We start from the raw sequence: 20,879 nt of genomic DNA, 5'->3' as shown, positions 1-20,879 counted from the left end.
ACACTCAAGCTATTGAACCTCTTTTAATCAATCTGAGAAATCAACCTGCAGAAAAGGGAACTCTTTCCCCAGCTGGACATCGCTCCTGACCTCGACGGGTGTGAGCGCCCCCTCCTGGAGTGCACGTGAAGGGGAGATGAACTTTGGGACAGTGACAGGGAAGCTGCTCTACAGGACCTGTGTTAAGGTTTTGAATAAGAATAAACTGAGTGGGAGGGTGGAATCCCCCCCCGTTGGAGAAATGTTCTTGGGTTTAATGATGATATTAAACCAGAGTGGAGACACTGTACAAACCGAGCTCCAGTGGAGGATTTTACACTGCATCATCTCTGTGAACTCTTTTATTTTAAACCCTGATGTTCTACAGGACTCCGTTCTGTTCACAGAGAGAAACTGTTTTTCACACTTTTACTCTCTGCTCCAGGTTACAGTCACTGTTTCAGCTTTTAAAACCTATTTTAAGTTCCTTTAATGTGAATTTTACTTTTCAGCGTTTTATTCCTGGTCTTAAGTACGTCAGGAGAAACAGGTTTATGCGCTAACTGATTACTTTTAATGGGGGCAGGAGAAAATGTCCACATTCCTGAGCAGAAAAAACTAAATAACACAACCAGGATCTTCTCCAGACTGATAAAATGCAGGATTGTGTTTGATGGTAATGTGTATAAGTGTGTGGAGGAGCTGGAGATGTTTGAGGATGTGTGGTGTTGTAATGAAGCTCTGTGTTCTGTAGTAGAGGATGAATTGTACTTTACACCAGAACTGAACTAAATGATCACACCCCTCCCCCACACACCCATCAGGCATGTCTGATTATTTATTTATTTATTTATTTATTTATTTATTTATTTATTTATTTATCTTTTTTTATTTTTATTTAATGAGTCAACCCCCCCCCCTCTCTCTCTCTCTCTCTCTCTCTCAGTCTCTTTCTTTCAATCTGTCTGTTTCTCTATCAGTGTGTGTATGTAAATATAATCATTTTATAACAACTATACAACTACATATTGATTTGTGTGTGTGTGTGTGTGTGTGTGTGTGTGTGTGATATTTTACTTCACTGCAGTAGAATGGTGTGTGTTATGTGTAAATATGTGCCTGGTTAAAGTGTGTGCCAGTGTTTATCAGTGTCCAGCATACTGAAGTGGAGAAATGAGGACAAATTCCTTCACACACACACACACACACACACACACACACACACACACACACACACACACACACACACACACACACACACACACTGCATTGTCTCTTTATAAATGGAAGATTGGTGACTCAGTACAATGTGTTCGATTATGTGTGTGTGTGTGTGTGTGTGTGTGTGTGTGTGTGTGTGTGTGTGTGTGTGTGTCCTCTTTCCTTGTGTTTCTATTTTTCTGTTCTGCTGATGAAGGAGTAAATCATTTGTAGATAATGATTAGAGGTCATTACACACATTACAGCGCTCCTGAAACGTTCTAATATCAACAGGATTCAACAAATTACCAGTAGCGACCCGTACACCATTAGAGTTTACATTAAAACCAATATGATTCCCATCATACCCAATACAAACAATACAGAATGGTTTCCAATAGATAGTGTTATTCTTTACATCATGACACCATTAGAAACCTATTATTGAAATAACTAAGTATCTGGAACATTTCTGGTGTCCTAATGGTCCTTACTGGTGTCCATTAGATACCAATATGTGATCTACTAATGGTACCAAAGGTATTTTACTGGCCCTTAATGGTTTCAAGGCAAAAAATTACCAGTAGGGACCCAAACTCTTGTACAGTTTTGATTAAAACAAAACAATATAAATTATAACCATTAAATCCTTACAATACAAAATAGTTTCCAATATGGCGGCATGAGTATATATATATAATATTTACAAAATACTGTCAAAACTAATAACCAAAGATACCAAAGGTGTTCTGATGGTCCCTAATTTTGTTAGACAGAGCATTCCATTAATACAAGGCAATCATTACCTATAGAACATTAGAGTTTCCATTAAAACCAATACAATTCCCATTTGAAGCATTAAAACTATTACAGAATGGTTTCTAATCATGTCATCAATAGCATTAAACCATTATTAAAACCTAATAACTAAGAATCTGAAACCTTATTGGTGTCCTAATGGTCCTTACTGGTGTTGGACAAAGTATGGCATTAATAAAAGGTGACAAATTCCCAGAAGAGACTCATATTCCATTAAATAATATCCATTAATACCAATACAATTCCTTTTATAACCATTAAAACCATTACAGATTGGTTTGCAGTACATCATTACCTCATTAGCATCAAATCATGATTGAAACTAATACTTTAATCACCACATTATCTGTGTAAAGCTGCTTTGAGAAAACGTTTATTGTTAAAAATGCAAAACAAATAAACATGAAATTAATTGAATCGAATATTTGGGGAATTTAAAACCCACCAAATAACAGAACCAAAGTCCAAACATCTGAATTATTGACTTATGTTTTAATATATTGTTTGTCCATGAATAGGTATTAAATTATTACCAAAAGTCGATTCTCTCCATTCCACAGTGTTTCTCTCATGTATTGCTGGGGTCAAAGGGAACTGCCCAAAATAAAGACTGTGGGCTTTATGTAGCTTCTAATCCATGTTGTTTGCTGTCCAATCAGATTTCAAGTCAGCGACTCTGATGCCATCTAGCAGACATACAGCATAATACCGTCAGCATTTTCATATCCTTTGATTGGACGTCAGAGAGCATCACTGATCAGAGTTCACAAACCGCATCTGTAGCACAAAAATCATATATATATACATACAGACTTTATCACATTTTTGCCTTCATTTAGTCAATATCGATGCCTCTGTTGGAGATGATGTATGTGGAGGTGCAGTTGTGGCTCCAGTGAAAGGAGATGTTGAATTGTGTTCATTGGGTTTTTTCCTGTAGTGATGACGTTCATTCTCACTGTGAGATTCCTGACTGTAAATGCAGCGCTCTGTTCTACTGTTATGCGTTTCTCTATAGTACTGATGGTTTCTGTAAACGTGACGTCAAGATGATGGGATTAAGAGGTGGATTGATTCAGGCAGGACATCACTGAAGGCCTGGGGTGAAATGCACAGGATGATACTGGATACTGGTATGATTTGGATGTTTTCTTTCATTAATTCTCTCTACTTTATACTCAGTAGTTGACAAAAAGAAGTAAATGTAATTTGTTACTGTACCTAAGTCAATTTTTCACGTATCTGTACTTTTTCTGAAGTTATTTCCATTTCAATTTTTACTTTAACTTCACTACATTTCAAAGTCAAATTATTTATTTTTGAAAATCAGTCGTTTGTTTTTATTTACGAGGATAAAAACATAACTGGTGAAATCACCAATCAGGATTGAGCGCACGCTCTGTTTTACACGTGTTCTGATCGGCGCCTGGTGTATCTACTGATAACATACAGTTCCAACATACAGTTCAGCATCAGTTCAACATCAAGCAGAACATTTGGAGAGGAACAAATGATGAAGAAACTCCAGACTCGAACTCGCCACAACACACGGGACCTCGTTTACACGTTTTATTAAAGAACGATTTGTGTTCATGATAATTATAATAGAAATCAATCAGTGTTTGAGTCATTAATATAATTTTATTAATAGATCAGTGTGCTGGGAGTCACATTCGAGTCTTTACACAGAAACTGAGGTAATTAAGTGAAGAATCTTGTGATAAAAATTAACATAAAAACATAAAAGTTATAATAAATCAGTATTTTGGATACTGAAGTACATATGAAGGTAAAAACTTTTGTACTTTTACTCAAGTGAAAGTTTTAAATGAGTAATAATCGAGTGTATCTTTACTTTAACTGAACTAAATGCTTTAATTTGTTGGTTCTTATGTATGAGGATCGACACGTTGGTGCTTCTGGTGTTTTGTCCTTAAAACATATTAAACTTTATTATTAAACACATGAAATCATTAAAAGGGTTAAAAACAGGGCTTGTGTCGATAATAGAACAAGTGTGCAGGTTTATTGAGTCGTATTTGATTATAATAAAGTGAAAAGGATGTGCTGTGAGTTTCTCCACAGCTCTACATCATCCTCTACTGGACTGTAGGCGCCATTTTCTCCCGCCGAAAGAAACCGGAAGTGAAAAGCACCCGGAAGTAAAACAGCGCAGGCGCGTTGGAGAAGAAAGATGGCGCCGGTTGTGTTCAATTCGGTAGACGCGAGAGATAAATTCACGGTAAACAAATAATTCTGTGTTTTTTTATTTATTCTTTATTTGTTTTAAAGGAAATTGCGATAACGTGTGTGTGTATTTACCAAGTTTTACGTATATTTTTATTTATTATATCACCGGTTCTGATTGTAACAACAAAATCAAAGGAAAGTATAGGTTGTGTGTGTGTGTGTGTGTGTGTGTGTGTGTGTGTGTGTGTGTGTGTGTGTGTGTGTGTGTGTGTGTGTGAGAGAGAGAGAGAGAGAGAGAGAGAGAGAGAGAGAGAGAGAGAGAGAGAGAGAGAGAGATCTTTTACACGAATATTTCTGGTTATTTAACACTGAAATACTGCACAAAAATGGAGACTTGGAGAACTTTGGTGATGATGAAGGTCTGCCAGGGTCTGCTCCAGAGTACTCACTTCAACCCTGTCCTCCAAGGTGCTCAGGATCTTAAACCCCAACACTGTCCTGCTCAGGAACACCCCAGCGTTCTGAGAAAGCGCTGCCGGTCCAAAGACCAGATTCTGAAGCACCTGTTCTGATCCACCTATGAAGTTCTGGGATCTGGAGAACATTCCTGCTTTAGAAATCCAACATGGAGAGGATGAGAAGGAGCCACTCTTCTTGTAGGCTACTCAGGATTTCAACCAGGAGAAGTCAAAGGACTATAGACTACTGGTGTTTTCATATTCGCATCAGTAAAAGATTTATTTCGATATAATTATGAGCAGATGTGCTGAACTCTTATTATGTAGAAAGTCATTTACGATCAACGTTTTCTACGAAGGCCCATTTTTTCCCCCTCGTTTCTCGAGCGTGTTCTCTCAGCACCGCTGCTGCTACGTGAATATGACGCATCACTACGGAGACCGAGGCGTGTCCTGAGAGTCACATAGAATACAGATTAACATGGCAGAGGTAGAGCTGTAACTTCCTGCAGATAGAACAGGAAAAAGAAAATCTGGATTTATTGTTTTAATTTTTGTGAAAGGGACATGCGTTAGAAGTATTTTTTCTAGTAAGCCGATGATTTGTTGTTTTTATATATATATATAAAACTACAAATCTATTATCTCTGCTGACTTCACTGCAGTATTACACTGAAAAATCTATTGTGTTTCTTCCAGAATGTTCCAGAACAGTCATAAAGAGTGTTTGACTGTATGTTGTCTTGTGTTGGGTTGTGTGTGATTTCCTGGATTTGATCAGCTGGAGAAAGAAATAAAATATATATCGATATTTTTGCAGGCTGCCACCAGAAATGCTCTGGAGACCCGAAGCTGCAAACCGCTGATGAGCGTTTTTAACCATTTCCCTGCAAAGTAAGTTATCAGTGCCGCCTGGGACGCACCGAGACCCTTCTGTAGATCAGACAGGAACTGTTTCATGGTGCATGTTGGGTTGTGTTTTGTAGATGAATCAGGAATGTTCCCTTTCTTTTGTTTGGCAGCGAGACGGAGAAGAAGAGCACTCTGGACCAGTCCCTGCGCGTCGTCCTGGAGGAGCAGATTGTGAGTTTTATCTTCCCTCGTGTTACTGTTACAGATGTTCATAAAGAAGCAGATAACAATCTTTTGGTCGGGTGTCCACAAACTTTTGACCCTACAAGTGTCTAGGCGTGAATACATTTTCGTTTGCTTTTCTCCAGGTCAAGCATGCAGATGTGGAGGATCATCTCTCCCTCATCTCCATCAGCATCAGCGCCGTCACCGAGGGTGAGAACCAAAAGAGACGTCGTCTCGCTGTAGAATCCCGTGTTCTGATTGGTCGGTTAATCTGATATCAGATGACGTTTCTATAGTAACAGCTCCTTCCTCAGGCCCCTAATGAGTGGATTTGTTTGTAAGCAGTCTTCAGTGTCAGAAGTGATTTATTTCTCTATAATTATTAGTAGATGCACTACACCTTTACTATGTAAAACGCGCCGGATCATTTGTGATCGTAGTTTTCTATGTAGATGGATTTCTCCTCGTTTCTCTCAGCACCGCTGCTGCTACGTCAATATGACCGAATAAAGCACTACGGAGACGAGGCGTGTCCTGAGTCACATACAATACAGAAACCAAATATCAGCTGTGTGTGTGTGTGTGTGTGTGTGTGTGTGTGTGTGTGTGTGTGTGTGTGTGTAGCTATCTGCTCAGCCAGCACTCCGTTCCTGTTGCTCGGAGACGTTCTCGACTGTCTCCCTCTGGATCAGTGCGACCGGATCTTCTCATTCGTCGAAGAGAACGTCTCCACATGGAAATCTGTGAGTGTGTGTGTGTGTGTGTGTGTGTGTATACGCATGTGTGTGTTGATTTAGATGATTCTAAGGTTGACGTGTGTGTGTGTGTGTGTGTGTGTGTGTGTGTGTGTGTGTGTGTGTGTGTGTGTGTGTTTGTTTGTTTGTGCAGAGTTCCTTCTACTCAGCAGGGAAGAACTACTTGTTGAGGATGTGTAACGGTGAGATACGATTATACGACACTCTTGGATTTATTACTGTTGTGTAAAGGTGTACGAAGGTGTGTGTGTGTGTGTGTGTGTGTGTGTGTGTGTGTGTGTGTGTGTGTGTGTGTGTGTGTGTGTGTGTGTGTGTGTGTGTGTGTGTGTGTGTGTGTGTGTGTGTGTAGATCTCCTGCGTAGGCTGTCTAAATCCCAGAATACGGTGTTCTGTGGAAGGATTCAGCTCTTCCTCGCTCGTCTCTTCCCTCTGTCTGAGAAATCAGGTAACCATCTTCCCAGACTCTCTCATATATTTATATTTAGGGTCCAAAGTTTGTGGAAACCTGACCATCAGACTGCTATGTGAACATCCCTTTCTACATCAGGTGTCCATTCCCTGTTATAATAGCCTCTTCTTCTTTTGGGAAGATGCTCTTCGAGATTTTTGGAGATTCATTCAGGCACAAGGGTGTTAGTAAAGTAGGCTCCTGGTGTAGGTGAGATGAGGAGGCCTGTGGTGATGTTCCAGAGTTTTGAGGTCTATAGCAGGAGTTCTTCCACCAAATCCATGGATGGAAGCTCTTCATGGAGCTAGCAGTTTATATTCATGTTTGTGTATGATATAAACTATCAATTTCCCCAAATTCCTAATGAATTCCCATGAACACACTCTGAAGGAGCTCAAATCTAGAGGATGATCACTGGACCACTATCTACACTGATAAAATCCCAGAGTGAAGCACGGCTTTGGGTGTGTCATGCTGCAGAGCTGTTCAATTCAGCACCAGGGTTTCAGTAAACTGCTCAGGGTGGAGACTGAGAAGAAAGAAACCAAAGACAAACTGCAGGAGACATGAGACTGGGCTGGGAGCTTTTTTTTTTTAATTTTCTAACAGACGCAGAGAATAATGCTTCATTGGTTGATTCTCGTGTTAAAGGTCTCCCCCCAATGTTTCTTACGGACTCTGAGCCACTGCCTATTCTTCTATTCAGGTCTGAACCTCCAGAGTCAGTTTAACCTGGAGAACATCACGGTGTTCAACAAGAACGAACAGGAGAGCACGCTCGGGCAGCAGGTACACACCTCCACACCTTCCATTGCAAATTATAGCTTTATTATTCTGAATGAAAGTAACCATGAACATCTGATTATCTTCTCCCAGAGCTCTGAGGTTAAAGAGGATGGGATGGAAGAAGGAGAAATGGGAGATGAAGAGACACCCGCTCCATGGTGAGAAACAATAAACCGTCAACATGTCGTTTTCGTCTCGTCTTAGTTTCTATACCAACTGAATTGTGTGTGTGTGTGTGTGTGTGTGTGTGTGTGTGTGTGTGTGTGTGTGTGTGTGTGTGTGTGTGTGTTTAGTGCCATTCCGATAGACTACAACCTGTACAGGAAGTTCTGGACACTGCAGGATTACTTCAGGAACCCAGTGCAATGCTATGATAAGTTCTCCTGGATCACCTTCATTAAGGTGAGCACACAGGTTGTGAATCTCTTGTTCTTTACAGGTTCTCTTTTCCTGAATTCCCTGAATCACACTTCCTTCTTGTTCTCCTCAATTCCTGTAAAGATCTGGTGTCTTATTTCTCCATTTCTTCCTGGCTGGCTCGCCTTTCTTTTCACTCCATTCCTTTCTTGCACTCCTCTTTTTTCCATCCATACCTGTCTCTCACACCCCTTTTCCCCCTCCATTTCTCCTTATTTTTTCTTAATTTCTGGCTGGCTCACCTTCTCAGGATCTGATCTCAGCAATTATTTGTTCAGTATTAACCCAGCGTTCCTCTCTCCCCTCAGTACTCAGACGAGACATTGGCAGTGTTCAAGAGCTTTAAGCTGGACGACACTCAGGCCTCCAGGAGGAAGCGTGAAGAGATGCATACAGCCGGAGGGGAACATGTTTATTTTGCGAAGTTCCTAACCAGCGAGAAGGTGTAGTATTTGATCATAAATAAAGAGGCTCAGTAGTGATTTAATTTGGATCCAGACTAATCTTTTAAAATGTGTGTGTGTGTGTGTGTGTGTGTGTGTGTGTGTGTGTGTGTGTGTGTGTGTGTGTGTGTGTGTGTGTGTGTGTAGTTAATGGATCTGCAGCTTAGTGACAGTAACTTCAGACGTCACATCCTGCTCCAGTACCTCATCCTCTTCCAGTACCTCAAGGGTCAGGTCAAGTTCAAAAGGTGAGAAACAGAGCAAAATGCTGCTTTTATGGTTGAATTACACTAACCTACTTAAACTTTTATTCCATCTCTAACCATAATTCTCTCTCTCTCTCTCTCTCCTGCTCAGCTCCAATTGTGTCCTCAATGATGATCAGACGTCCTGGATGGAGGAGACCACGAAGCTCGTATATCAGGTTAGTGTCTTTAAAACAATTCTATTCATGTTCTGTTGTGTAATTTATATACAGATGCATGTAGGAATATAGCTTTACGTTTCTTTGTATCACCATCTGATTCTCCCCCCCTACCCTGTCCGATTCTCCCCCCCCCTGTCTGATTCTCTCCCTCTACCCTGCCCTGTCCGATTCTCTACCCTGCCCTGTCCGATTCTCTCCCCCTACCCTGCCCTGTCCGATTCTCTCCCCCTACCCTGTCCGATTCTCCCCCCCTACCCTGTCCGATTCTCCCCCCCCCGTCTGATTCTCTCCCTCTACCCTGCCCTGTCCGATTCTCTCCCCCTACCCTGTCCGATTCTCTCCCCCTACCCTGTCCGATTCTCCCCCCCTACCCTGTCCGATTCTCTCCCCCTACCCCGTCCGATTCTCTCCCCCTACCCCGTCCGATTCTCTCCCCCTACCCCGTCCGATTCTCTCCCCCTACCCCGTCCGATTCGCTCCCCCTACCCCGTCCGATTCGCTCCCCTACCCCGTCCGATTCGCGCCCTGTCCGATTCGCTCCCTCTACCCTGTCCAATTTTCTTCCCCTTTCCTGTCTAGTTTTCTCTTTTTGCCACTAGCCTTTTTTGCTTCCTGTCTGATGCTTTTTTTCATTCCTGTCCTCTGTCCATGTTTCTCTTCAATTTCCTGTCTCCTTTTTTCCTCCTCTCTATCCATCCATCTATCTGTCTGTCACATGAGACTGGATGATTATCAGAATGTCTGTCACAGCTCACACTATCATTTTACTCCTCTTGATTTTTTTCCATGTAGTTACTCAGAGAAACGCCTCCCGATGGTGAGAAGTTTGCTGTGATGGTGGAGGTACGACTGCACTGAACTCCTCATGTCTAATAAATCACTTTGTTACATCCTGGAATTTTCCATCAGCATCAAAATTCCCACTTGAGTTTACAGAGATTCTTTAACGATAATAAATGTGGCGTTAACGTGATCACGTGACTCGATCTACAGCGCATTCTAAACACGGAGGAAAACTGGAACGCCTGGAAGAACGAGGGATGTCCAAGCTTTGTCAAAGAAAGGTATTCCTGAGTAACTTTGATGCCATGTTTGTGTCTCGGGGGTTTTTATTAACTGAATATCGTCTCGTGTCTCACAGAGCCGCAGACGCTAAACCTCAGCGGGCCTACAGGAAGCGCCCGGCGCCCGAGGACTTCCTGGGTAAAGGACCGGAGCGTAAAATCCTCATGGGGAAGTAAGAACCAGACCCATTAGATATTCTGCTTTTGGTACATTTCCACAAGAGGTGCTGAAGTAAAAACTGTAACTAAATGAACAGTTAATCTTCTATAAATAACGAATGATCTGCATGTTCTCTGGATCTCAGTGATGAACTCACCAGACTGTGGAACCTCAATCCTGACAACATGGAGGCCTGTAAGACTGACAGCAGGTGTGTGATTCCAAACCTGAACATCTAAACGCAATTATTATACTATACTAGTGACCGCTTATAACCCTGTGTGTGTGTGTGTGTGTGTGTGTGTGTAACCGAAGGGAGTTTATGCCAACACTGGAGGAGTTTTTTGAGGAGGCCATTGAGCAGGCCGACCCGACCAACATGGTGGAGGATCAGTACAAGTACACAGTCTTATATATCTACCTCTCGGTCTTCTACGCCCTCTTCTTCTGTCCTTTACCCTTATACCCTGTGTGTGTGTGTGTGTGTGTGTGTGTGTGTGTGTGTGTGTGTGTGTGTGTGTGTGTGTGTGTGTGTGTGTGTGTGTGTGTTAGAGTGGTGAGGAACTCGAATTACGGTTGGAGATCTCTCCGTCTCCTGTCACGCCGCAGTCCACACTTCTTCCAGCCGACCAACCAACAGTTCAAGAGTTTAGAGGATTATCTGGAGAACATGGTGATCAAACTGGCCAAGGAGCTGCCTGTGAGTCTCACACACACACACACACACACACACACACACACACACACACACACACCTCGTGTTTATGGGATTTTTTGTTTCCATCTTTCAGAAAGACATTCCATCTGAGGAGATAAAGACAGGAGAGGAGGAGGACGAGAATGGAGACAACCTGCTTAAGGAGAGCAATGACAGTGAGTGCGCGCACACACACACACACACACACACACACACACACACACACACACACACAGACACAGACACAGATAGATGCTCTTTTCCAGGGTCACTGTCACGTTCTCCTTCCAGAACAGAATCAGTGTAGAAACCTTTTTTAAAACATTTAATGTTCACAAATAACAATTTTATTGTTTTATTACCAAAATGTTTAATTTCATATATTACATTTTTAATATTAAACAGTTTTTAATGTGAAAAGATTTTTAAAACAGTCACTTTTTGTATTTGAGTTGCTCATATTAAGATTCATGTAATCAAACCCAATCATTTTATTATTACATTTATTTGTTTTTTAATATATTTATTTAGATGACCATAAAAAACTTTATACTTGACAATTATTGAAATGTATTTTGTAAATGTATTCCTTATTAATTTATTTATTTGTTATATGGTGTTTATAGAAATATTATATAAAATTTTTAACTATATTTTTTCATTCATTTTTATTTAATCAGAGGTTTTTTGGAGTGGATTTTTTAGGAATTTTTATTTATTTATTTTAGTAAAATTCAAACTAATACACGATATATATTTATATATTTATATATTTACATTTGCTGCATTTAGCAGTCGTCCTTTTCCACAGCGACGCACAAATATATTGTATGGCCAAAAGTTTGTGGACACCTGACCGTAAGATTGGTGTAAGTTTTTCCAGAAATTCCCCTTCCACATTAAGTCCCCATGTGCTCTTATTATGAGCTCCACTCTTCCACAAGATTTTGTGGAGATTCATTCAGACACAAGGGTGTTAGTAAAATCAGGTTCGGACTTTGGGTCTCGGAGTTCAAGTGAAGGGTTGTTCATGCTACACATCCGATCCAAAGACCTGCTGATGAACCACATATGGGTGGAAAATCCAGGTGTCTCGATACGTTTGGCTCATTAGTCTAATTTAATAAATTTTTTTTCTCCACATCAGGTCCCAGCATTCAGAGTAAACTTGTGACAAACAGCCAGATGGATGAAATCGCTAAGAAGCTGGGAGTGCAGTGGAAGAAGCTCGCCCCTCACCTGGACGTGAAGGAGGCGGAGATACGCGACATCGAAGCCGACAGCGACGACATGGAGCTTCAGGCCAAAATGATGCTGGTGTCCTGGCAGGACCGCGAGGATGCGCAGGCCACCATGGAGAGCCTGGTGACGGCTCTAAACGCTGCCGGCTTCGGCGACATCGCGCAGTGCTTCAGCGAGACGTGAGCTCTAACGCCCAGACCTTGTTTTTAACTCTTTTCCTGAATTCCACGTGGTGTTCTGTACAGATTGTGGATGTGTTTGCAAATAAAACAGCAGTCGTGTTGCATTCGCACACTTCACTTCCATCTGCATCAGTTTCTTGTGTTTGAACGTTTTCTTTTACACAAAAGTCAGCAGGTGGACGATCTGAGAATGTTCACACGGCTCTACCTTGAGCACATGAAAACAATCTGTACTCCATCTTATCAGACGCTAAGACCGTAGCGACCTAGCATGAATATATGAATGAATATATATATATATATATATATATATATATATATATATATATAAATAAATAAATAAAAAGGAAACGGCCAAAGTGTCTGCTTACTTTTGATCCTTTAAGCTTGGTGTGTGGATAATTAAGACTCGATCAGGTACGAAGGAACCGATCCGTAAATGGTGCTCAAGTACGATAAATCAACCAGGACAAAAGTCATGGCAGCCTTAAATAAAGAATTGAGGGGTTTGGCTCATACTGCCCACTGGGAGGTGCTGTTTTATTTTTCATTAAAAATTGTTTAATGGGCGTGGCTGAATGTAAACCCTAACCCTAATTGCTTTCTGATTATGGACAAGAAGAACCACCTTGTCATATACTGCAGTCAAATTATTTCTTCATGTTTCCCAGATAGTCTGGAAGTCATAATATAGCACCCCTGGTGGAGTTGAGGGTTAAGGGTTATATGGGTTAAATGTAAATGTTAAGGGCCCTGTTCAAGGGCCCAACCTTGGTGGTGCTGGGGCTTGAACCACTGACCTCCTAAACTGGAAGCCAGAGCCTTAACCATGGTTCAAATTAACCTGCTTATGTAATACCTCCAAGTTAGCGTGGAATGACTAGCAGTAATCTACTAGTGTTACCAAATTCAGTATTCAAGAAAAAGTATACCCCTCTCCCCAAACCTCTCACCTGATCCCCTCTCCCCCTACCTCCCTCCTGAACCCCTCTCCCCAAACCTCCAACCTTAACCTCCCTCCTGAACCCCTCTCCCCAAACCTCCAACCTTAACCTCCCTCCTGAACCCCTCTCCCCAAACCTCCAACCTTAACCTCCCTCCTGAACCCCTCTCCCCAAACCTCCAACCTTAACCTCCCTCCTGAACCCCTCTCCCCAAACCTCCAACCTTAACCTCCCTCCTGAACCCCTCTCCCCAAACCTCCAACCTTAACCTCCCTCCTGATCCCCTCCCCCCAAACCTCCAACCTTAACCTCCCTCCTGATCCCCTCCCCAAACCTCCAACCTTAACCTCCCTCCTGATCCCCTCTCCCCAAACCTCCAACCTTAACCTCCCTCCTGATCCCCTCTCCCTAAACCTCCCTCCTGATCCCCTCTCCCCAAACCTCCCACCTTAACCTCCCTCCTGATCCCCTCTCCCCAAACCTCCCTCCTGAACCCCTCTCCCCAAACCTCCCTCCTGAACCCCTTTTCCCAAACCTCCAACCTTAACCTCCCTCCTAATCCCCTCTCCCCAAACCTCCCTCCTGAACCCCTCTCCCCAAACCTCCAACCTTAACCTCCCTCCTGATCCCCTCCCCAAACCTCCAACCTTAACCTCCCTCCTGATCCCCTCTCCCCAAACCTCCCGCCTGATCCCCTCTCCCCAAACCTCCAACCTTAACCTCCCTCCTGATCCCCTCTCCCCAAACCTCCCTCCTGATCCCTTCCAAACCTCCAACCTTAACCTCTCAACTGATCCTCTCTCCCCAAACTTACCTCCTGATCCCCTCTCCCCCAACCTCTCAACTGACCCCCTCTCCCCCAACCTCCCTCCTGACCCCCTCTCCCCAAACCTCCCACCTGACCCTAGTGCCGTATTCATGACATGACCACAAGACACAACTGGCGCAAATCAGGAAATGTGTATTTTGACGTTCATCACCATATCAACTGCTTTAATTGTCTGAAGACCACAGGTTATGAGACAAACTTAAAAAAAGATTGAGAAAACGAGTCAGTGGTGGCTCCTGCGCACAGACCACGCTGACGTGATGAGAGGTGGGGTTTGAAAGACACCAGGGTTTATTGCCCATCCTATGCAGACAGTGCTCGGAGATGATGGTAAAGAACTCCTGAAGGTGTGTACGAGTGCTATTTCTGTTCTTCTTCCATAACTTCAAGACGGCGTGGACCGTAAACCAGAACATAAGCAATGTGCCAGTCTCCGCCTCCTGAAAGCTTCAGGATGTCTTCAGGTGTGACCAGGCTCACCTTGTCATCATCAAACTTCACCCACTCATCTGCAAGAATCCGACAAAAACCATCACTGGTGTGGGTTTTTTCTTTCGTGAATGTGGCAGTTCTATACATATATTACACATTCTACTGCGGTATGATCGTCAGGATGTTTTAAGCAGGAACTGGGGTCTGGTGTTGGGGCATTTTGTTTGAGGACTGGGGTCTGGTTGGTTTGGGGGGGGGTGTTTTGTGTGATAACTGGGGTCTGATTGGTTGGGGGGGGTATTTTGTTTGTGATCTGGGGTCTGATTGGTTGTGGGGGTATTTTGTTTGAGAGCTGGGGTCTGATTGGTTGTGGGGGTATTTTGTTTGAGGGGGTATTTTGTTTGAGAGCTGGGGTCTGTTTGGTTGTGGGGCATTTTGTTTGAGAGCTGGTGTCTGATTGGTTGTGGGGGTATTTTGTTTGAGAGCTGGCGTCTGTTTGGTTGTGGGGTATTTTGTTTGTGAGCTGGGGTCTGGTTGGTTGTGGGGCATTTTGTTTGAGAGCTGGCGTCTGATTGGTTGTGGGGGTATTTTGTTTGAGAGCTGGGGTCTGATTGGTTGTGGGGGTATTTTGTTTGAGGGGGTATTTTGTTTGAGAGCTGGGGTCTGTTTGGTTGTGGGGCATTTTGTTTGAGAGCTGGCGTCTGTTTGGTTGTGGGGTATTTTGTTTGTGAGCTGGGGTCTGGTTGGTTGTGGGGCATTTTGTTTGAGAGCTGGCGTCTGATTGGTTGTGGGGGTATTTTGTTTGTGAGCTGGGGTCTGTTTGGTTGTGGGGGGTTTTTTGAAGGAGAACTGAGGTCTGGTTGGTTGTGGGGCATTTTGTTTGAGAGCTGGGGTCTGGTTGGTTGTGGGGCATTTTGTTTGTGAGCTGGGGTCTGGTTGGTTGTGGGGCATTTTGTTTGTGAGCTGGGGTCTGGTTGGTTGTGGGGCATTTTGTTTGTGAGCTGGGGTCTGGTTGGTTGTGGGGCATTTTGTTTGTGAGCTGGGGTCTGGTTGGTTGTGGGGCATTTTGTTTGTGAGCTGGGGTCTGGTTGGTTGTGGGGGTATTTTGTTTGAGAGCTGGGGTCTGGTTGGTTGTGGGGGTATTTTGTTTGAGAGCTGGGGTCTGGTTGGTTGTGGGGCATTTTGTTTGTGAGCTGGGGTCTGGTTGGTTGTGGGGGCATTTTGTTTGTGAGCTGGGGTCTGGTTGGTTGTGGGGCATTTTGTTTGTGAGCTGGGGTCTGGTTGGTTGTGGGGGTATTTTGTTTGTGAGCTGGGGTCTGGTTGGTTGTGGGGCATTTTGTTTGTGAGCTGGGGTCTGGTTGGTTGTGGGGCATTTTGTTTGTGAGCTGGGGTCTGGTTGGTTGTGGGGCATTTTGTTTGTGAGCTGGGGTCTGGTTGGTTGTGGGGCATTTTGTTTGTGAGCTGGGGTCTGGTTGGTTGTGGGGTATTTTGTTTGAGAGCTGGGGTCTGGTTGGTTGTGTGGGTATTTTGTTTGTGAGCTGGGGTCTGGTTGGTTGTGGGGTATTTTGTTTGTGAGCTGGGGTCTGGTTGGTTGTGGGGCATTTTGTTTGTGAGCTGGGGTCTGGTTGGTTGTGGGGTATTTTGTTTGTGAGCTGGGGTCTGGTTGGTTGTGGGGCATTTTGTTTGTGAGCTGGGGTCTGGTTGGTTGTGGGGTATTTTGTTTGAGAGCTGGGGTCTGGTTGGTTGTGTGGGCATATATTTGAAAACTGGGGTCTGGTTGGTTTTGGAAGCGTTTTTAAACATGAACTTTGTGGCAGTTTAATAAACACTTTTCTTTAAAAACATGTAATAAATCCTCACCTTCTTTCCTCTTGACCCAGGCGACGTAATGGCCAGAGGAGCTTGAGCGGCCCTGATGTGTCAGAACAGCCTGCAAGTCGTAGTAACCGCTGTTATTGGAGCCCAAATCTGCACAGCAAGAAAACGTTCTCAATCATGTTATCCTTCACAGTGTTTTCATAAACGTTCCCAGAAAAGTGCCTGCATACGCACCATCAGGAAATGAAAAGGCTTCGTATTTCACTTCTTTTGGAGCTTCAATCTTTTTATTGATCTGTGGAATAGAAACGTTGAGAACTGTAACTTGTGTGTGACATCAGTACACATGGAAAGGCTGGACGAGTGTGAGAAACCTTACCTTCTGCTGCTGTTTCTCCAGCTTTTTATCCTCCATGACCTTGAACTTGGACCTCATAGACACCATTTTTTCCTGCAGCTCTGCTGTGCACAGCTCATACACGTCCAGCATGAGGGGGAACTTCACGTCCTACACAAACACGAACACAGGCTCAGTGGAGTGGAGGAGACCGACCTGATCCAGCTCAAGACCTGGTCGGCCTACCATGAGGATGTTCTTACCTTCAGGACTTTGGCGTTAACAGACTCCTTCTCTTTGTAGAAGAAGCGAACCATCTGAACAGTGAGGTACGCCGGGAGACGACTGATTTTAGACTGAAATGGACAGATTGACAAATTATTTTAAAGAGCACCAAACAAACAGACAAGGAGACTGAATTGCATGACGTTGCGTCGTACCGATTTAATATACAGAGCATCCCTCTCTAGAGATGGAGAAAATTTAGTTATTTCTTCCTGCAGGCGCTGGAGAAAGAAAAAGAGCGAAACAAAGACGTTAATTAAACAATATCAACCAGTGCACACTGAGTGAACAAACACTTTCCCACCAATCAAAACAAACCATTTTAATGCCGGTTGCCAGATATTTGACCTCCTGGTTGATGAAGCAGCTGATCTGCAGCTGGCTCTCTGTTCCTTTGGTGGGTTCCTCGTCTTCCTTCTCTGTGCATTTCATTCTGCACGAGTTACGAGTTAAAGATCACACACACACACACACACACGGCATATAAAATAAGCAGTAATTTATTTGTTATCGGAATCGGGGTAAAAAAGGATACGTAGTGTCAAACTGCACCCCAAAAAACTTATCAATGAAATTCTTTTTAGACGAAGCGACAGCTGCGCCGTCAGCGTCACCTGTCTGCAGTTTAGGAACAGAGAACACGTATCAACACATTTCCTGCTGTTACTCTGGTCCAATATGTAAAACTCGTGTATCTTACGTCCATCGGGGTTTCAGGTTCTTCGGGTTCTAATTTTTGCTGGAGAACCCGCATCAGCTGGACCCAGCACTCATTGGCATCCTACACACACACACACACACACACACACACACAGATTCACTGAGTGTCATTTGGGGTGTAAAGGGTTAGAGATCAGGGTGTACACTGACCTGCTGTAGATACTGTCCCTGGTCTCCTTTCTCAGCAAACTGAGGGAAGGCCATGTGCAGGAACTGCAGCAGGATGATAGGAGGAATACAGGAGGAACTTTTATCCATCGCCTCGTATAGATCACGCAGAGCTACACAAACACACACACACACACTATTGTTACTTATACTGTACTCACCACTTTGTTTGACCAATCAGTGATCAGCCCTGTGTATAGCTCCGCCCACATTACCTGCTGTGATATACTGAGGCGGCGCGTTCGCTCCGGAGGATCTCAACGCACCAGAATACCTGAAAACACACACACACACACACACACACACACACACACACACACACACACACACACACAGGTAAGCGTTTTAGGTTTCTCCACACACACACAGGGTTATAGTTGTGTAATGAAGCGTTCTCATCACACACACTTCTTAAGAGAGGTTCTGAGTTCAGGCACTGAGCGGAGGCACTGCACTGTGGCGTTCATGTAGCATGTGTTCCCCAAATTCGTCAGTCCACAAGGTAACTCCATCTACACACACACACACACACACACACGATTAGGATGCACTTAAGTAAAATGAAAGCAGGAGTGAATAAACGAATGAAAGCAGGAGTGAATAAACGAATGAAAGCAGGAGTGAATAAACGAATGAAAGCAGGAGTGAATAAACGAATGAAAGCAGGAGTGAATAAACGAATGAAAGCAGGAGTGAATAAACGAATGAAAGCAGGAGTGAATAAACGAATGAAAGCAGGAGTGAATAAACGAATGAAAGCAGGAGTGAATAAACGAATGAAAGCAGGAGTGAATAAACGAATGAAAGCAGGAGTGAATAAACGAATGAAAGGGTCTCACGGCTGAGGCGAGCTGCTCTTCAGTCATGTCCTCCACAAACATCGGCCGAACAGACGGCTCCTCGGGAAGCGCCTCTGCTGATCCCATCATCAGGAACGTCATTCCCTACACACACACACACACACACACACACACACACACACACACACACACACACACACACACACACACACACACACACACACACACACACACACACACACACACACACACACACACACACTCCTCCTTAAGCATCTCTGTAAACTTTTCTCGTTCCTTACAGATGTGTTCGGAGCCGTACTCACATTTTTGATCTTGATGTTTCCCCAGTCTTCATCCTGAGATAGAGGGAGAGGGAGGGGGGGATAGAGGGAGAGGGGGGGGATAGAGGGAGAGGGGGGGGGATAGAGGGAGAGGGGGGGATAGAGGGAGAGGGGGGGGGTAGAGGGAGAGGGGGGGGATAGAGGGAGAGGGGGGGGATAGAGGGAGAGGGGGGGGATAGAGGGAGGGGGGGGGATAGAGGGAGAGGGGGGGGAGATAGAGGGAGAGGGGGGGGGGATAGAGGGAGGGGGTCAGGGAGAGAGAGAGAAAGAGAGAGAGATGAGGAAATCTCACATCACAGCTTCATGGAGATGTACATACACACTGTATGGCAAACCTGACTTTACCACCCATATGCAGTTCTTCTCCAAATTGTTGTACAGGATGCTGAATTTTTTCCCTTCACTTGAACTAGGAGACCTGAACCTGTTCCAGCATGGCATTTGTTCACAAAGCCAGCTCCATGAAGATCTGCTTTCCATGGGTTGGAAGTGTGTGGAAGATCTCCTGCTTTACAGCTCCTTAAACAAATGACTGTGACTGCACCCCAGGCCTCATCAGCACATCTCACCTACAGTACATCAGTACCTAACTTTACTAACACCCCTGTATCTGAATTAATCTCCATGAAAATCTAGTGGATCATCTTCTCAGAAGAGTGGAGCTCATTATAAGAGCACATGGAGGCCACATGTGGAATGGGATGTTCAAATCTTATGCTCAGGTGTTCACAAACGTTTGACTACGGAGTATATGTGAATGTGTTACTCTGTGTGTGTGTGTGTGTGTGTGTGTGTGTGTGTGTGTGTTGCACCTTCAGCGTTCCTCCCTTCACCATGACCTTCTGTCGATCAGGTTGAACTCCAGAAAGAGCGAAGAGCTGAGCTTTAAACACCATCGGGGGTTCATCAGTGTTCAACTCCACCTCCTCAAACTTCTCCTTACCCCACTTCACATTCACTACACACACACACACACACACACACACACACACACACACACACACACAATAGAGTGATCTGTGCTTAAAATCCATCACAAACATTAATCAATCAATTAATCAGAAAGAAAGAGACAGAAGGATAGAGAACTAGACAGATACGTAAATGAAGGAAAGACTGGAAAAAAAACTCAAAATAAAAGACACAGGGGAGAGACAACTCTTCTGAAGAAGAAAGGAAGGAAAGTATAGAAAAAAAAGAGACAGACAGAGAGACAGACAGACAGACCGACAGACAGTTATTTAGACAGACTGACAGACAGAGACAGACCGACAGACAGAGAGACAGACAGACCGACAGTTATATAGACAGACCGACAGACAGAGAGACAGACAGACCGACAGTTATATAGACAGACCGACAGACAGAGAGAGACAGTTATATAGACAGAGAGACAGTTATATAGACAGACCGACAGACAGAGAGAGACAGTTATATAGACAGACCGACAGACAGAGAGAGACAGTTATATAGACAGACCGACAGACAGACAGAGATACAGTTATATAGACAGACCGACAATTATATAGACAGACCGACAGACAGAGAGAGACAGTTATATAGACAGACCGACAGACAGAGAGAGACAGTTATATAGACAGACCGACAGACAGAGAGAGACAGTTATATAGACAGACCGACAGACAGAGAGAGACAGTTATATAGACAGAGAGACAGTTATATAGACAGACCGACAGACAGAGAGAGACAGTTATATAGACAGACCGACAGACAGACAGAGATACAGTTATATAGACAGACCGACAGACAGAGAGAGACAGTTATATAGACAGACCGACAGACAGAGAGAGACAGTTATATAGACAGACCGACAGACAGAGAGAGACAGTTATATAGA

The 20,879-nt window shown here is 43.8% G+C and overlaps 2 protein-coding genes across 2 annotated transcripts in view; one reads left to right on the top strand and one right to left on the bottom strand.

The window, feature by feature from the left end:
• Nucleotides 1-4,102: 4,102 nt before the first annotated feature.
• On the top strand, nucleotides 4,103-12,465 carry thoc1 (THO complex 1). Its single transcript, XM_083540978.1, has 21 exons — nucleotides 4,103-4,240; nucleotides 5,467-5,540; nucleotides 5,669-5,729; nucleotides 5,867-5,933; nucleotides 6,348-6,466; nucleotides 6,612-6,660; nucleotides 6,828-6,923; nucleotides 7,633-7,715; nucleotides 7,803-7,870; nucleotides 8,006-8,114; nucleotides 8,438-8,572; nucleotides 8,720-8,820; nucleotides 8,930-8,996; nucleotides 9,792-9,842; nucleotides 9,993-10,063; nucleotides 10,141-10,236; nucleotides 10,369-10,434; nucleotides 10,539-10,622; nucleotides 10,776-10,923; nucleotides 11,015-11,096; nucleotides 12,068-12,465. Exons 1-21 carry the CDS (start codon nucleotides 4,193-4,195, stop codon nucleotides 12,343-12,345), a joined length of 1,953 nt encoding a protein of 650 aa, XP_083397104.1. The 5' UTR covers nucleotides 4,103-4,192; the 3' UTR covers nucleotides 12,346-12,465.
• Nucleotides 12,466-14,229: 1,764 nt separating this feature from the next.
• The window catches only part of usp14 (ubiquitin specific peptidase 14 (tRNA-guanine transglycosylase)), an 8,444-nt gene continuing 1,794 nt past the window's right edge, over nucleotides 14,230-20,879 (bottom strand). The window contains exons 2-16 of the mRNA XM_083540989.1: nucleotides 19,834-19,979; nucleotides 19,004-19,036; nucleotides 18,717-18,821; nucleotides 18,286-18,389; nucleotides 18,093-18,151; nucleotides 17,860-17,990; nucleotides 17,690-17,770; nucleotides 17,525-17,607; nucleotides 17,308-17,422; nucleotides 17,145-17,210; nucleotides 16,968-17,060; nucleotides 16,747-16,875; nucleotides 16,602-16,662; nucleotides 16,410-16,517; nucleotides 14,230-14,626 (exon numbers count right to left, since the gene is read on the bottom strand). Of these exons, the coding sequence (XP_083397115.1) occupies nucleotides 14,478-14,626; nucleotides 16,410-16,517; nucleotides 16,602-16,662; nucleotides 16,747-16,875; nucleotides 16,968-17,060; nucleotides 17,145-17,210; nucleotides 17,308-17,422; nucleotides 17,525-17,607; nucleotides 17,690-17,770; nucleotides 17,860-17,990; nucleotides 18,093-18,151; nucleotides 18,286-18,389; nucleotides 18,717-18,821; nucleotides 19,004-19,036; nucleotides 19,834-19,979 (1,463 nt within the window). The 3' untranslated portion in view covers nucleotides 14,230-14,477. The remainder of the gene's footprint in view (nucleotides 14,627-16,409; nucleotides 16,518-16,601; nucleotides 16,663-16,746; nucleotides 16,876-16,967; nucleotides 17,061-17,144; nucleotides 17,211-17,307; nucleotides 17,423-17,524; nucleotides 17,608-17,689; nucleotides 17,771-17,859; nucleotides 17,991-18,092; nucleotides 18,152-18,285; nucleotides 18,390-18,716; nucleotides 18,822-19,003; nucleotides 19,037-19,833; nucleotides 19,980-20,879) is intronic.

Source organism: Silurus aristotelis (assembly GCF_946808225.1).
Source record: "Silurus aristotelis genome assembly, chromosome: 5".
Classification (NCBI taxonomy): domain Eukaryota; kingdom Metazoa; phylum Chordata; class Actinopteri; order Siluriformes; family Siluridae; genus Silurus; species Silurus aristotelis.
This window is presented reverse-complemented; position numbering and strand designations above follow the sequence as displayed.

What these genes read in the sequence shown, in the direction of transcription:
- thoc1 (XM_083540978.1), top strand. Translation starts at nt 4,193, where the DNA reads ATGGCGCCGGTTGTGTTCAATTCGGTAGACGCGAGAGATAAATTCACG. An exon ending in CCAAGCTTTGTCAAAGAAAG is followed by an intron (nt 10,064 to 10,140) that starts GTATTCCTGAGT and finishes CGTGTCTCACAG; the next exon opens with AGCCGCAGACGCTAAACCTC. An exon ending in GCCTGTAAGACTGACAGCAG is followed by an intron (nt 10,435 to 10,538) that starts GTGTGTGATTCC and finishes GTGTAACCGAAG; the next exon opens with GGAGTTTATGCCAACACTGG.